The sequence below is a fragment of the Geotrypetes seraphini genome, chromosome 8 (assembly GCF_902459505.1).
Source record: "Geotrypetes seraphini chromosome 8, aGeoSer1.1, whole genome shotgun sequence".
Lineage (NCBI taxonomy): Eukaryota > Metazoa > Chordata > Amphibia > Gymnophiona > Dermophiidae > Geotrypetes > Geotrypetes seraphini.
The window spans coordinates 123,151,196-123,168,229 of NC_047091.1; the positions used below are offsets into that span (position 1 = coordinate 123,151,196).

At 44.3% G+C, this 17,034-nt stretch overlaps 1 protein-coding gene across 2 annotated transcripts in view; it reads left to right on the forward strand.

Moving 5' to 3' along the window:
• PTBP1 (polypyrimidine tract binding protein 1) overlaps positions 1 to 12,567 on the forward strand; it is a 107,438-nt gene extending 94,871 nt beyond the window's left edge. For both annotated transcript variants that reach the window (XM_033956054.1, XM_033956053.1), the window contains 7 exons: positions 4,587 to 4,664; positions 5,252 to 5,394; positions 7,658 to 7,691; positions 8,120 to 8,212; positions 8,732 to 8,948; positions 9,147 to 9,224; positions 9,501 to 12,567. In XM_033956054.1, the coding sequence (XP_033811945.1) occupies positions 4,587 to 4,664; positions 5,252 to 5,394; positions 7,658 to 7,691; positions 8,120 to 8,212; positions 8,732 to 8,948; positions 9,147 to 9,224; positions 9,501 to 9,633 (776 nt within the window). In that variant the 3' untranslated portion in view covers positions 9,634 to 12,567. The remainder of the gene's footprint in view (positions 1 to 4,586; positions 4,665 to 5,251; positions 5,395 to 7,657; positions 7,692 to 8,119; positions 8,213 to 8,731; positions 8,949 to 9,146; positions 9,225 to 9,500) is intronic.
• The last annotated feature ends 4,467 nt before the right edge of the window (positions 12,568 to 17,034 follow it).

The window sequence follows — 17,034 nt, forward strand, 5'->3', positions numbered from 1 at the left end:
GAGTCATGCCAGATTCCCATAAAGAGGATTTTGCGGCTTTCATGTCCAATTTGTCTCAGCTGCGTCTCTACCTCTTCCATGCTGTGTATGACGCATTTGAGCTCGCCTCTCGTGTATCCGCCTTCGCGGTGGCGATGCGCCGCCTGGCATGGCTCCGTACCCTGGATATGGACCCAAACTTGCAAGAGCGCCTGGCCAATCTTCCATGTGTTGGCTCAGAGCTGTTTGATGAATCCTTGGAGGCGGCGACCAAGCGTTTGTCTGAACACGAGCGCTCTATTGCCTCATTGGTCCGTCCCAAACCCCGGGCTCTGCCGCAGAAGCCGTTTAGGCCTCCTCCGCGGCGGTACCCGCAGAAGTCCGCCGGGGGCTTCTCTTTGCTGTCGAGACCAGCTTCCTCTTCTCCTGTCGGAGGCCCGGTCCTTGTTGGGCCTTCAGGCGGTGGAGCCGGTGCCCCCGACCCAAAGGGGACGGGGGTTTTACTCCCGTTACTTTTTGGTCCCGAAGAAGACAGGGGACTTACGCCCCATTCTGGACCTCCGGAAGCTCAACAAGTTCCTTGTCCGGGAGAAGTTCCGTATGTTGTCCCTTCCGGTCCTGTACCCTCTGCTAGACTCGGGGGACTGGATGTGCTCCCTGGACCTAAAGGAAGCATATACACATGTTCCGGTGCATCCCGCCTTCCGCCAGTACTTACGGTTCCAGGTGGGGGAGTTGCACCTCCAATATCGCGTCCTTCCCTTCGGGCTGGCCTCGTCTCCTCGGGTCTTTACGAAGTGTATGGTGGTGGTCGCGGCTGCCCTAAGATCTCAGGGGCTGCAGGTCTTCCCCTACCTGGACGATTGGCTGATCAAGGCTTCATCCCGGGAGGGGGTTATCTCAGCAACCCGACAGACTATCAGTTTTCTCCAACGTCTGGGGTTCGAGATAAATTTTCCCAAATCGCAGTTGTGCCCGGCTCAATCCCTTCAGTTTATCGGGGCCGTGCTGGACACGGTTCACCTTCGTGCATTCCTTCCCTCGTCGAGACTGGAGGCTCTGCTTCGCCTGGCTCGTCAGATTCTGCTGCAGCGCTCCGTGTCTGCGCACAGGCTGATGATTCTTCTCGGCCACATGGCTTCGACAGTTCATGTCACGCCGTTTGCCAGATTACATCTGAGGCTCCCTCAGTGGACCTTGGCCTAACAATGGCGTCAGGATCGAGATCCGCTCTCCCTTCCTGTAACGGTCACTCCTTCCTTGAGACGATCACTCCGTTGGTGGACCAACTCTTCCAATCTTTCCGGGGGTTTGCTCTTTCTCGTCCCTCCACATCGCAAGGTCCTGACCACGGACTCTTCAGAGTACGCTTGGGGGGCTCACCTCGACGGTCTGCGGACTCAAGCGCTATGGTCGGCGGAGGACCGTCTTTGTCACATCAATGTGTTGGAGCTTCGAGCCATTTTTCTGGCTGCTCGAGCGTTCGGTCATCTGCTGCACAATCAGGTGGTCCTGGTACGAACGGACAACCAAGTAGCAATGTATTATGTAAACAAGCAGGGGGGAACGGGCTCCTGGTCCCTGTGCCGGGAAGCCTTGCGCCTTTGGGAATGGGCGATCTCCCAGAACATCTTCCTGCGGGCGGTTTACATTCAGGGAGAGAAGAATTGTCTGGCCGACAAGCTCAGTCGTCTTCTCCAGCCGCACGAGTGGTCGCTAAACTCCCGAGTTCTGCGCGAGGTCTTTGACCGCTGGGGGACGCCTCAGGTGGATCTGTTTGCCTCCCCGGAGACGCAAAAACTGCCCCTCTATTGTTCACGGATTTACTCCCAGGACCGTCTTGAGGCAGATGCCTACCTTCTCGACTGGGGGGGGAAATTCCTTTATGCGTTTCCTCCTTTCCCTCTGATCTTGAGGACGTTGGTTCACCTCAAGTCATCCGGAGCCACTATGATTCTCATCGCGCCTTGTTGACCTCGTCAGCACTGGTTCTCCCTGCTCCTTCAACTCAGTGTCAGGGAGCCTCTACTTCTGCCTGTGTTTCCCTCTCTGCTGTCTCAGAGTCGGGGTTCGCTGTTGCATCCCAATCTTCAGTCACTACATCTGACTGCTTGGTTCCTTTCCCTCTGACTTCGGCGGTCAGGGAGGTGTTGGAAGCCTCACGCAAGGCCTCGACTCGGCTTTGTTATTCCCAGAAGTGGACCAGATTTTCATCCTGGTGTACCTCGCACCAGCTGGATCCAAAGTTGGTTCAGGTGTCCTCGGTTTTGGAGTATTTGTTGCATTTGTCAGAGTCTGGGCTGAAGACATCTTCCATCCGGGTGCATCTCAGTGCTATTGCTGCTTTCCATCGGCATCTAGAGGGACGTTCTCTCTCTCTTCATCCTCTGGTGGTTTGTTTCATGAGGGGTTTAGTTAATATTAATCCTCCTCTGAAACCCCCTCCGGTAGTTTGGGATCTTAATGTGGTCTTGGCTCAGCTGATGAAACCTCCTTTTGAGCCGATTGACAAGTCTCCTCTTAAGTTTCTTACTTGGAAGGTGGTCTTTTTACTTGCGCTCACGTCTGCTCGTCGGATTAGTGAGCTACAGGCTTTGGTTGCGGACCCGCCCTTTACTGTATTCCATCATGACAAGGTGGTTCTTCGCACCCATCCTAAATTTCTGCCTAAGGTTGTATCTGATTTCCACCTCAATCAGTCTATTGTTCTTCCGGTGTTCTTCCCGAAGCCCCACTCATCCTGGTGAGGCGGCGCTTCACACGCAGGACTGTAAGAGGGCGTTGGTTTTTTATCTCCAACGTACCAAGCCTCATCGGAAGATTCCTCAATTGTTTTTGTCCTTTGATCCTAATCGGTTGGGACATCCTGTTTCCAAGCGCACCTTGTCCAACTGGGTGGCTGCTTGTATTTCTTTTTGCTACACTCAGGCTGGTCTCGCGCTCCATGGTCGAGTCACAGGGCATAAGGTCCGGGCGATGGCAGCTTCTGTTGCTTTCCTCCGGTCTACTCCTGTGGAGGACATTTGTAAAGCTGCCACTTGGTTTTCGGTTCATACGTTCACCTCCCATTACTGTCTGGACACTTTGTCCAGAAGCGACGGCCGGTTTGGCCAGTCGGTGTTACGTAACCTGTTTTCCTAAATTGCCATCCTCCCACCTGCCCTTTTTTGGTTGGCTTGGAGGTCACCCACATGTGAGAATATCATGCCTGCTTGTCCTGGGATAAAGCACAGTTACTTACCGTAACAGGTGTTATCCAGGGACAGCAGGCATATATTCTCACAACCCGCCCACCTCCCCGGGGATGGCTTCTTTGCTGGTTATGGAACTGAGGACCACGAGGTGGGGATGGGCCCTCTAGTGGGCAAGAAGGCATGCACATGCGTGGTGCAGTGTAGCAAACTTGAAACTTCAATCAAGTTTGCTTGAAAAGCTGTCCGCGCTGGGGCTCCGTAGATGACGTCACCCACATGTGAGAATATTTGCCTGCTGTCCCTGGATAACACCTGTTACGGTAAGTAACTGTGCTTTATAATCAGTCAAAATCCATACAACAAAAAACCCCACCCAACCAATATTCCACAAAGGAATGAAACCATGACAGAAATACCCCCTCCCTCCCCCTGGGTGTGTGCGCAATATACCAAGAGGAACAAAGGAAAAAACAATTACAATGAATCCATAAAAGATATCAAAGGGCTCCAGATTAACTTAAATCTCTTAGTATGACCCTGTATATCCACATATCTGATTCATTGTAAACCGTTTGTATATTGATGATTTACTGTAAACTGCTTTAATACTTTGTTCTAAGCGGTATATCAAGTGAATAAATCAAATCAAGCCCATATTTGGCATATCTGCACAGTGTAATGCTGCTGATACTGCTCCTTTTGTATTTTTGAAGTCTATTCATATTTCAGGTGTGAATTTCTTGAAAATCAAATCTTGTAACAAATTGAGACACAGGTTTTCTGAGCCCTGATAGAAAGTGTGGCTCTGAGATGCAAATTTACTCTTGGTTCCTCATTGCTCTGAATAAACAGCTACAAAGATGATAGCTATTTTTAGTATCTACTATAAGGATAGTATGAGTAGCTATAGAAAATGTTGGTATTGATATTTTAGTCACTTAACTGACTAACAGGTGGTGCTGACTTGATAAATGCCAATGAGAGAGATTCAGGGCTACTAACCAAATAGTACTGCTAAATATTTGGACTGCCTTAGCACTGTCCAGACAGTGCTGGGATGGTCCACAGGCAAAATATGCACAGAGTCCGAAGTTAGCCATATTGGACAAACCAAATAACTATCCAGAGGTCTTTTTTTTGTCCAATCTGAATAGGCAGGTTGAGGACAAGACAGCAAGCATCCTGAAACTTTCACCAAATATGTGGCTTCATTTTAACCTTTGTCAGCATTTTGGCCAAACACTCCACTGCAGTTCAATATCTGCTCAGTGTTTAGCCATGCTTTTCTAGGATTTGGCAGCAGTTAGCTAAAGGGGAGTAATAGATCTGCTATGCTTTCTTAATTTATTTCCTTAAGTTAAGCAGCTTCTTGTATACTGAGTGTAATGCAAGCTTAATTTCCTTTTCTACTAGGTGCACCAGGTATCATTTCAGCCAGTCCCTATGGAGGAGCTGGTTTCCCTCCTACCTTCACAATTCCTCAAGCTGCAGGTAACATGGAAGTTGAAACGCATGCAAGTTTATCTCATCAGTACTGTCAGGATCAGCTCTTTTATTGAAAAGGGGGACAGTGAAGAAAGCTGCCTTTCTGGAGAGCAATTTTATGCAGACTGTCTAGAAGAGGGCTAGCTTGGCTTTTAGCCCTCTTATCTTGGCAAGGTTCAAAGTCACTCGCCAAGCCTGTCTCATGCCTGTTATGGCTCTACAAGAAACCCAGACTCTTGTATTCATGGGATGACTGAGTTTAGCCACCAAATGAATGTAATCGATCTTGTGGTATTTGGGAGTTGCCCAGGACTGTTAATGTGAATTTGGGATAAAGATAATATACAGCAAAGCATTTCTGAAATTACATTTGTAATTTGGCAGTTTCAAGTTCTTGTATTCCAGTAAATTTGGGATCTCTCTTGGAAGAGGAGACAATAGTGAATGCTGTAGATAGGTAGACTGGATGGACCATTTGGCCTTTATTTGCTGTCATGTTCTTAAATTCAAGGGGAGGGGCTTAACATTGAGCATATGTTGTGCATATTTGCACTGTTAACTTATTTTCTTGTTGATAAATCTTCAATTTGCAGGTTTGTCAGTACCAGGTGTTCCTGGAACACTTGCTCCTTTGGCTATTCCAGCTGCTGCTGCAGCTGCTGCTGGCAGACTTGGTATCCCTGGTCTCACTGGGCCTGGGAATTGTGTTCTGCTGGTGAGCAGTCTGAACCCAGAGGTTAGTGTACTTACCTTTTAGCATGCAGAAACTCTATTCTGAATTTTCCAGTTATATTTAGCAGTCTCAGAACCCAGACAACTTCATAATCTTCTGCCTACATTGACATTATGTCAAGTGACCTGGGGTTCATCTCTTAGTTCATGTTGAGGTCTGGCTTCCCGTGCAGGCTTGCAGGTGATCTAGTACTGAGGCTGCCTCCTATCATTATGTAACTGCCTTTGCAGTTTTACCTTCCCTTTCCATCAGCCCTGAACACCAAGGGGGAGGCTGCTTTCCAGCCTGTTTCCTCCTTTGATTCACTGAATTACTTTAATGTTAGTGTGATTTTTATATACTTGGGAAGTGTTTGCTCTAACACATGCTCCCTCATCTTTTATTTCCAGATAGTTTTCCTCATTTCTTAGTTTTACTTCATCATGTGTTTAATTTCATTTAATTCTTATTCTCCTTTTGTGCATGTGAATGCAATAAGCCAGTGTCTATAGGAGGGACACAGTGATAAAATGTATATAGTCATCTTGTCTTGTGTATTTGAATAATGTATTACCTTAAATTAGACTTGATGGGGCTTTCAAAAATATTAGTCAGTTCCATAACACTGTTTAGAAATTTATTTTTAGTAGCTGAACCTTTCCTAAAATTTTATATTGACACTTCAAGTGCTATTTTCTGCTACCTGGCCTAATTCCTCTTGTGTTCTTCAGGGCTTGAAATTTACATTCTTAGCTTTGAGGTGGATTGGTGTGTTAGCTAAGATCTGTTTGCTAAAATAAAATTCTCATTCCACAGCTTTGGTAGATTACTGGCTCATGTGTTGAAAGTTGGTCTGGGTGCCATTTGTAAAGGGTCTCTTGTGCATCTGTTCTAATAATGCTTTAAAGAACATCTCTTTCCACTGAGCACAGTAAGAACAGAGCTCCATGGAATAAATACAAGCTGATTTCATTTTAAACTTTTGAAACTGCTTGTGACAAGTCACATGTTAGAGTGCCATGGATTTGGTATATGTTGACATTTCTGTTGCACTTTAGACCCCTCTTATATAGTGATGGCAGTTAAAATATTGTTTCCCTTGGATTTTTATTTTGTCATTCCTAAATTTAAATGAACTCTCTTGGCTATTTATTCAGCTTTTTAAAGGCATCTCGCTAATGTACTTTCAATCCTTCTGTAATCCATATTTGTAGAAACTTATCTTGCAACCGCTGAAGAGGCAATATTTCTGAGGTGATAGCAAGGTTTTATTGTCCAGGATAAAATCTGGCAGTTTCAAATGTGCGCTTTTCTGAATTTTCCAAGTTCACATATTAATGGCATACCAGAAAGGAGGAAATTTTGTGTGGTTAAGGGTTATGAGAATCCCTTTATTGTACTAGTGCTGTAGCTCTTGCTGACAAAGTTGTAAATGTCAAGAAAATAAGTGTCTGACTTAATGTCCACGCAGATGAAAGCATTGCCATAACCTATTCAACTTTTAGTCAGAGTTCATTTTTTTGGATTGTTCTTTGAAGCCTCCATTTTGTTCTTGTAGACCATGAGTATTGACATTCCAAGCTCACTCCCCATGTACAAAATGGAAGGTTTTGAGGTACAACTACCCTGCAGCAGTGACGTTCCTTTAAGAGTGCTGGTTGGCAGCTAGGGCATGCTTTCACCTGTATGGTGAGAAGACTGCCTTGTCAGTGAGGGTTAACTGATGTTGGGACTCTTTGCTCTTAACATCCATTTAAAATGACTTATTCCATCAAGGGCCTTGCCCAGTTAATATATCAGTCACCCTACTATGTTGCCTTTTCTGTAGTAAGTCAAAATGCTTTTATTTCATTGTATTCAAGTAAAATTTATAAACTGTTTCTGTAAACAAGTATGTAAGAAAGCTCAGTATAACTGATGGAACGCTACCATATTTCCTTGTGTATTTACTGACCTGTTTTTGCTACTTTTTTTCTTCCCATCCCTTTTCCCAAATTTTTCTTCCCTTGTTCCGGAATTTCTTTGCCAACTGACTGCACGGTACTTCTGCTTCCTGTTGTTGCTTGAAACAATTTTTAAAATCCCCTCTCAAACAAACCTTGCTGTTCGGAAAACAACCTGTCCTTCAATATTAACCATCTTGAAACCATCATCATCCATCAACCAATCCCGCCACTTCCTGCGGCGACTGCCCTTCCTCATGGACGATTTCTGCAACCTGCGCTCTTCCCTTGATTCCTTTCCTGTCCCCTGTCCCTCCGCTGCCTTCCTCTGCTGTCCTCTAAAGAGAGTTACACCCCATTGCCTCTTTATTCTTTTCGGTATGTTATCGTTCGCACTTATTACTTTTGTTTTCAGTTACTTTACATTTCAGAAATGTACAGTTTGATTTCACATAATTTTGCATGCATAATTCAGTTTGGAGTTTGCTTTTTTTATTTTATTTAAAATTTACTGTTATGCATGGTTGATTGTGTTGCATGCCTTATAGAAATTTAAAATACAAAATACAGTAACATGGTGAATCGTTTACAGTTCAATCCCCTAGTATTTGGTTTGGGGTCTTCAGAAATTGTATTTTCTGTAAATGTTGGGGCTGTATTTTCTGCTGGGCAGCTGTTTTTTTCATAAGCAGGGCAGAATACCTATAGTTGGAATGACCGGCACTGAAATTTTTTTAGTAGAGATTTGCTGCTTAGTTACTGAAAGCATTGCCTGCTATCTGAAATTTGTCCACAATTTTCTCAAGGAGTGTATGGTGATGTCCAGAGAGTGAAGATTCTTTTTAATAAGAAGGAAAATGCCTTGATTCAAATGTCTGATGGAAACCAGGCTCAGCTGGGTAAGCATGGCCTATAACTATCTTCTGTTAACCTGTCATATTGCTGTGTGCAGAGCATTTCAGCTTATTGGCTTTGTCTAATTTTCCTCTTGAGCTATTTGTCTCCCTCTACAGGGTCTTGTGGCATCAAACTTCATTTAATGTTAACCTAATGCTTTCACAATTTTTACCCTCTCCCTCCCCATGTAGCTATAGCTACAGGTATAGTCAAGAAGAAGCTGCTAGAACCTAGTACATGTAGGTGAAACCTGGAGACAAGACTTGGGACCTATCCCTTTTGACTCCCTGCTGTTTGTATATCACCAGCTAGCTAGAAAAATGGAGCATGACTTAGCAACTGCAGACCAGTTGCAATTCTTTAGTCAACAAAATAATTTTCATGTTGAGTTCTGAAATTCTCTTCAGCTGTTAGGGGGGATTCATTTAAATATTCATCCCCCCTTATTGTAGTATTCTCTTACTAGACAGAGCAATACTGGGAAATAGTTATTGAATTGTCTTCCTTTATGCATTTTGCAGCTATGAGTCACCTTAATGGCCAGAGGCTTTATGGTAAGCCAATCCGTATTGCACTGTCCAAGCACCAAACTGTACAGCTCCCTCGTGAAGGTCAGGAAGACCAGGGCCTAACTAAGGACTACAGTAACTCTCCTCTTCATCGTTTCAAGAAACCTGGGTCAAAGAACTTTCAGAATATCTTCCCTCCCTCTGCTACGCTTCATCTTTCTAACATCCCGTAAGTACCTACGTAGATGGTGTGTGTATACTGCACAGGGTTCCTGAGCAGCTATTGATTTGAATGTGATGATATTGAAAAGCTGCCAATGGTCCAGCGTATTCACTTAATGGATCAAGTATTATGGCTACTTTCTTAGATATTAAGTGTAAGCACATGACACAGTTCCAAGTTGATGACATCTCTGTTTATTTCTAGGCCTTCAGTAACTGAAGATGACCTCAAGATACTGTTTTCCAGTAATGGTGCTATAGTTAAAGGATTCAAATTCTTCCAGTAAGTTCTTTAGGCAATTTCTGATGCAGTGGCAGATAGTCACTGGGATGGACAGGGAAAATGCTGCCTTGTAAACTTTACTGCACATCACCTGTTTTAATGGTATGTGAGAGGACATTTTTTTCTGAGATGCATCTGAAGCAGAATAAGTTAAGCAGCTGAAGGTGTAAGATTTGATTTGGAAGGAACCATAAACTGCACTTAGGTCAGCTATCCAGGTCTGTGGGCATGCTCTCAAGACACTGATGTGTTATGCTTGCTTCTTTTTTTATGCAGGAAGGATCATAAGATGGCATTGATTCAGATGGGCTCTGTAGAAGAGGCCATTCAAGTTCTGATTGAGCTGCATAACCATGATCTTGGAGAAAACCATCACCTGCGAGTGTCCTTCTCAAAGTCCACCATCTGAGAGGTGATCCAGAGGAATGGACTTGATAGCCCTTGTGGTTTGAGCCTCCAAATTATCCAAAGTCAGAGGCTCCAAACACAGGGAACAACTTCCATCATTCCAGAAAAAAGCCACTTTAAGAAAAATGCAGCTGAAGTGACCTTAAAGACCAGAGATTTTTATTTTATTTTTTTTTTAAGACAAATCAGTTTATCTGTTTTAAAACAATTAAATCTGGTCCAGCTTGTGGTGACAGGCTAAGTCTTGCTGACTGGTAATCACACGTTTACGTTCACTGCAGAAACTTATGAGAATACCATTTCCCTTTCTGTTAATGGACCCAAGAAATCTCATGTGAAGCCAATTCTTCATTCTTGTGGGGCTCACACTGATGCCTTGTATTTTCTTTACCTATTTTAGGCTTCAAGTCCCCCAAAGCATTGTAACTTCCTTTTTCCCTGTGTTGGATTTTGTGTGCATTTATGTCTCTGTCCTTATGCCATGGGTTAAAGGAAGTGATATGGTGGTTTTCTTAAACCATGGTTCTGAATTCCACCATCCTGTGCCTTACATATTTTCGAGGTCCCTTCACAGAATGTGGCTGAGGCTAGGGTGAAGGGACATGACCTAGCTGAGTATCTTTCTAATGGATACATGGGGGGGAGCAAAAGGATTCCATAAGTAGATGAAAGGTCTGGGCTCCTCAGCAACACTTGAGATCTGTGGGTTTGCAGTATCCAGAGGTCCTAAGACTTGACTATTGGTCAGTGTTGTAAATGTAGTCTTAAAGAGGTTATCCCAGTGTGACCAACAACCAAACCCCACTTTCCTCCACTGGCACATTCATTTCTGCTGCTTTAATCATAAGGTGATATGTTCATAAGTTTCTGATTTGAATTTTTTTTCTAAATGCTGCAGTCTTCTGTACTTTTCCCTTTTGTGGGGTGATTGATGCCCCTTTTTTCTGTAAGTTAATCCTTGTACTCTGCAGTTGCTGTCACCTGTGCCTAGCAATATCCATTTGACCAAATATCTCCATTTATATGCAAATTTTAGATTTTAAGTTCTTTTTATAGAAAGATGGTATAAATGTAATCAGTTACTATTCTGTAACATTATCCTTGTATGCTGTTTAGATTTTGTTTAATTTTTTGCAGAAATTTAGATTGAGGGCTGGCAGACATATGTCTGGAGCTGGGAGTGTGATAAAATGGTTAGCCAGGACTGGCTGAGCAGGTTTGTGGGAAGCAAGAGCATCTAACAAATGGACAAATGGCTTGTGAGCAGGTGTTAGTTTTTCATTGTTTTGTACCTCTAAGCTAGAATGTATTTCTAGGGAACTATATTCTTGGGAGGGAGGAAATTGAAAAGGGTGTTGAATGTGGAAATGAAGCACAGAAAGCAATCCTCTTCTCTTAGTTTCCACATCATATGCATTTTAGCTTTCTTTAAACCCTCCTTAGACCTTGCATTTTGCCTTTGTGTAATCTAATCTTGCCTTACATTTCCAAATAACATAACAATTTTAGATGCAAAACAAATTGTTTTCAGGGTGTTTTCCTGAAACTTATGGACCAAAGCTGTTTTTATAAAGTCTTAACCCTTTTCCTCACTGACACCGTTTGAATAGCCTCGGCTACATGTACTGTGGGTTGGTTCTGCCTGCTTCAAGTTGGTGGCACCTGGCTGTCATTAGACTGTACTGTGTCTTTAGACAGAAGTGCAAGTTCTCAATAGTGTAGTCCATCTTACAGCAGGTCTAGTCAATTCCCCAAGTAAAATAACCCTGCTTTGTAACCACAGGTTCAGGTAGGACATGTGTACCAAATTACGCTAGCATTGACGTTTGGAGTGGTATTAGCTAGGATGGAAATTGGCTAAAGATCCATGTATGGTGAAACTTTTGGCTCTGGTCCATGCAGAGGAGCTAAGATACTCTTTCCTGTGATCATTGCAGACTCAGGAATATACAAGGCTAATGGGACTGGTTAAATTTAAAGCAAAGATTTTCATCCTCAGAGGATTTTTTGGCCATACTTAGCCATGCAGGGCTACATAACTTGGAGTATGAAAATCACCTCATAAGTAATCTTCATGGGAGTAGGGAGAAGTGGCTCAATTTTCTTTTTCATAAAGTGCCTACATTCCTGAAGCATGTTTAGAATTCCCATAGAATTCATCTGTGGCTTAGCTATGTCATTGGAGTGTGGGGTGAGGAGACTTAAGGATTCACAATGTACCTTTCTGTGGATTTAGACAAGCAGACTTTTCCTGCTGAAGAGGTTTGTGTGTGTGCTTGCTTAAACCAAGCTTGGATTCCCACATTTCTCTTAACATAAAAAATGAATTTCCAGTTAGCTGTAAATCTGGGGAGGGGTGTGGAATGAATTCTTAGCTTTAGGTTCCCTAATTACTCCTTGAGGTGGCTGTATGGTATCCCTTTAAAGTTGATAGATTCACAAGTTTGAATGTCGGGTGCCTGAGAATGGCACTTGGCAGCAGCTTGGTTGGGCAATTGTAACTTGGTAGAATACCTTAAACAGGGGGCGTTCATCCCCCAAACCTCATGAAAGTGCTTAATCTGTGGCTCCCTGTGTTTGTGTGGAAAGTGTGCAAGAAGCAAAAAAAGGTGTAAATATTTATAATTTTTTATACCTGTTTGAGACATAAGGGGGCAGCAAAAGCCAGTTTTATATAGAGAAGAGATGTATTGTATATTTTGATAACAGCTATTCTAGGTTCAGTATTGTGAAGAGGGAGGTGCTGGACAACCACAACAGAATTCCATTACCTGTTTCAGTGACTGTTTGTAATACAAAAAAAAATTGAACATTAAAACATTTTATAACAAGCCTTTTGTACCTATCTGTAGACTGCTTATTTGCTGCTTGGTGTTTACTGGGCAGTCAGTCATAATCTGTATTTGGGCTATCAAATAAATGTCTGTATCCTCCACCTTTGAGGTTTCCCTCCTTTGTACCTTTGTATAAGCTTCCTCAGCTCTTGCCTTCAGATTTCCAGCTTTCTCTGCACCTCTGGCTCTGAACTGCATTGCTGCAAACATTGGTATCTCATGGTTTGGCTGATCTCCAGTCTATCAGAAGCAGTCACTTGACTATAGTGCTTTGTAAGCCTGGGGCCTACCTTAGTTCACAGGATTTTCAGTAATTAAAAAACTTGACCTATTACTTGCAGTGTGAGGGTGTTTTATGTACCACCTGGATACCTTAATGCCTAGATATCCAGCCACCTTGGGGTTTTGGGCTGGAGGCTGTCTACTACTGGGATTTTACATTTAAAGAAATGACTGAGCCTGCCTTAAGCACACTCATGTTTCTAAATTCATCCTTTTGTAAAATCCTTCAAGGTACCAACATCCATATGCTGCATTAACTATTCTGGATCTATGGAAGTGGTGAAGAATGGTGGCAGAATTCAAAGCTTTTTATTAGTTGCAGCCATAGATTGTTTCCTTGAGAACTGTGCCAAATCATCCTTCTCTGCCTCAGGCTGAATGCTTCCTGTGCTGACCCTGGAGAGCAAAGGCAGTAACTACATCTTTGTTTTGTATCAGAGCTTACCCACTCCACAGTAATTCACAGTATAAATGATTACCATAAGAAATTGGGTAAAATTGCATGTTGCTTCTTTGCTAAATCATGGATTTTCCAGTGTGAGGCATTCTAGACAGATGAGGTATGGTCCCCATAGCTGCATGCCATTTGCAGAAGGAATACACTCAAGATTTTTTATTTGTCTCTGGTGTACTTCATTGGGCTCTTTAGCTCCACTTACAGTTTTTTCCTTCTGCATGTGTTCTGCTTTCCCCATTTTATTCAATGTTTTTTTTTTCATCCCATTTTTGGAGTTTCTTGTGCTCGGAGCATTTATTCAGCTCTGCCTGCATTGAGATCACACAGACTTCAGTCTGCAGCTGACAGGCCACCCCTGGTGGTACCTGTTAGCCAGCATACATTTACTTCACAGGAGCTTAGGACCATCCCCATCTTTCTCCTTCTACTGAACATAGTTTTGAGTGCAGGCATCCATAGGAGACTGCGGTGTGTCGCAGGGTGCTAGCTGTATCCTTACCTCTGGCCGTCCCCGAGCGTGTCTTGTTGGTCCGCAGTTGGTAGAAGTGCAGTAGGGCATAGGGTCTGACTGGCAACCCAAATATCAGTGTCTAAGAGGCATTCCCAGCATGAGGCAATGATTCTGATTCCAGCTACTGTTAGCTGAGGCAGGCTGCAGCACATTATCAGCACAGGGTAAACAGCAACAGTGAGTAAAGGTTGTCACAGCCTTTGAGGTAAATCGGAAAATTGAAGTTTTAAGGGATTCTGCATGTCCCCCTATGTTCCCCCACCTGAAAAATCTTAAAATTGCCATTTTTGCAGTTGTTTACTGTGGAAAATATTGAGATTTAGCATGTATTTCTTAGCGGTGGCCATCTTGAATTTTTAGCAATCTTTCTAAAGCTCCCTGCTTCTCAAACTAGCTTTTGCCTCATAACATGTTTGGATGGAATCCTTGGGCTCTCCTACTGTGAATCTTTGCCAGAATTGCACAAATTTAGCATCTCAAGAGCATCCTTGCACTACGTAATGCATGGCAGCGACACCAAGCTTAGCCTCTCCCATGTTTAAGCAGGTGGCAAACACTTGGTTAGTCCGGTGGGGTGGCCACATTTATTTTCAGGGCTTGGCATGGCTGCTAGTTCAGCCTCCACAGCCCAAGAAATGCAGAGTCAAGTCATCAAGGGTGACTCTATGCCCCAGGAGCCAGAGACTTTCTCAGAACTTATAAAACATGTGTGGAATGAGTTTCAAAGCTAGTGTTCCTCTGTGCAGTCACGCTCCGCCTCTGATGTATCTCAGTGACATTGCTTCTATGGGCATGTCCTCGGCTCAGCTACTGTTCTTCTGCTGCCTAATCCTGATTTGGGAGATCTTATGAGGATGACCAGCTTGCTGACCCCTTATTTACAGGTGCAGTGCTTCCTGGAGCGGGGGATCCAGGGACTGTGTGATAGATTTGTGGATCCCTCTGAGGAAGATACCACAGTTCTGCATTTAAGTCTGCAGCTTTGCCGGATCTCATTTCAGAGTTTTTACAGGAGTTTAATTTAGTCACTCAGCTAGCTACATCCATTTCTTCCTCCTGGTTTTGTGGTGTGATCAGTCTTGCTACCTTTCCCTGGCTCCCTGATATGAGCATTCTCATCTCTGAGCAGTGTGACGCTCCGGAAGATGCTCTTAAGATAGCTAGAGCTATGTCTCTCTTGTATTCTCTGGTAAAGGGGTGTCAGCAGCTTCTGGGTCAGCCTAGGGTGGATTCTTTGGTTATGGAGGTGACTAAGCACACTTCTCTACCAAGTGAAGGGGGTGTGGTGTTTACAGATATGCAGGTTGAGACTGCAGCTGCTTTAGACATAAAAGCTGCTTTGGGGGTGTCCTTTGTCACATATGCCTGTCTTGGCTGTACATGCTGGAGAGTAACATAGATGACAGCAGATAGTGAGGCTTTGGATCCTCCTCAAATTTTGACTGGATCAGATTGTTGCTGATGCATTGCATGAGCTTATGCAGTTTTGGCAAAAGTGTCGGCATACTCCATTTCTGCCTGCAGGATGCTCCAGATCAGACAATGGGCTGGTGATATTTCCTTGAAGTAATGTATCTGATGTTTATTTGTTCCCTGCACCCTATAATTTTTATTATGTAAAGCCGCTTTGATTACAGAAAAGGCGAGAATTTTAATAAACTTGAACTTGGGCTCCTGGCAATGGTATTCTGGCTACAGGCAATTCAAGCCCTCCACCTCCCGTTCTATGCCTCTGCCAAAAAGGAGCAATGATGCCAGGCCGAGGGATGCCCCTCTACAGATTGGAGGAGACTCTCGGCATTCCTGCCCACCTGGGTTCACATTTCGGCCAACAAGTGGGTCTTGGGCTACAAGCTGCAATTTGCCCAATCCCAATTTGCCCAACCTGTCAGATTTGTTTGTGGATTCTCCTACTGGTTGACCGGACAAAGCGCTCAAGGTTCAGGCCACAATTCAACACTTGCTGGATATTCAAACTATAGAGCCAGTGCCATCCAATTTCTTGGGCTCAGGCAGATACTCTATGTACAGTTCTTTATTATGTCAAAGAAAGGCTTTGAAGGTTGGAGGCCTATTCTGGATTTTCAGCACATGAATGTGGCTCTCAAGGTTCCATGCTTTTGCATGGAGAGAGTGCAATCTATCATTGGAGCAGTGGTCCTGGGAGAGTTCCTTGCCTCTCTGGATCTCATGGAAACTTACTTGCACATTCTGATATTTCCAGCCCACTGCAAATACTTGTGGTTTCATGTGTTGGAAAATCATTACCAGTTCTCAGCTCTCCCCTTTGGGCTGTCAGCAGCTCCTCATAACTTCACCAAGGTGATGGTGGTCATGGCAGCTTATTTACAGAAAATGGGTCCGCAGGTACACTCTTACTTGGATGGATGACTGGCTGATCAGTTATCCCTCGTTAGCCAAGGGTCAGTGCATGGTGGTTCAGTTGATCCAGGTGCTAGAGGACTCAGGCTTGATTGTGAACTATAAAAAGAGCAATCTATGCCAAATCAGTCACTGGAATATCTGGGAGTTCTTTTCGATGTGGCTGTGGGCTGCATCTTCCAGAGGCACGCAGACAAACTGTATGCCCAGATCTCTTCTGGAACAGTTGTCTCCTTCAGTGTGGGACTATCTTCAGGTCCTGGAGTCCATGGCTGCCATGTTGGATGTGGTTCCTTGGGGCAAGGGTGTACATGTGTCCTCCAACATGCATTGCTCTTGTGCTGGGCTCCGCACAGAAATGCTTTACAGACCTGTCTTCACTGGACTCTGGAGGCTCAGGCCAGCATGGATTGGTGGTTCTTCTGCAATTGCTCTGCAAGGGTGTTCCACTGTGGATTGCCTCCTGGATTGTGGTGATGACAGATGCCAGCCTTCAGAGCTTGGGAACCCACTGCAATTGTCCCATTCAGGGGTGTTTGACCATTTCCTGAGAGGGTGTCCAACTGGTTGGAGCTGAGAGCCATTCAGCTGGCTCTGATGCAGTTGCAGAAGACTGGGTCTTCTCTGGCAATATGATGGCAGTAGCCTGTCCTTTCCTAGGGAGGAATCGAAAGCATCCTTCTGGCCTTTTCTGTGGGCGGAACGCTACCTCCTGGTGCTATCAGCAATGCATGTGGCAGGAGTTGGCAATGTTCAAGCTGACTTCCTCAGCAGACAGACTTTGGATTTAAGCAAGTGGCCCTGTCCCCAGCGGCTTTCTGAACCATAGTGTGATGTTGGGGTCGGCCCCACTTTGATCTTGTGGCTATGGCAAAGAACAAGAGCAGATAATTTCTTCAGTTGAAGATCTGAACCTGGAAGTGAGGGTCTCAATTA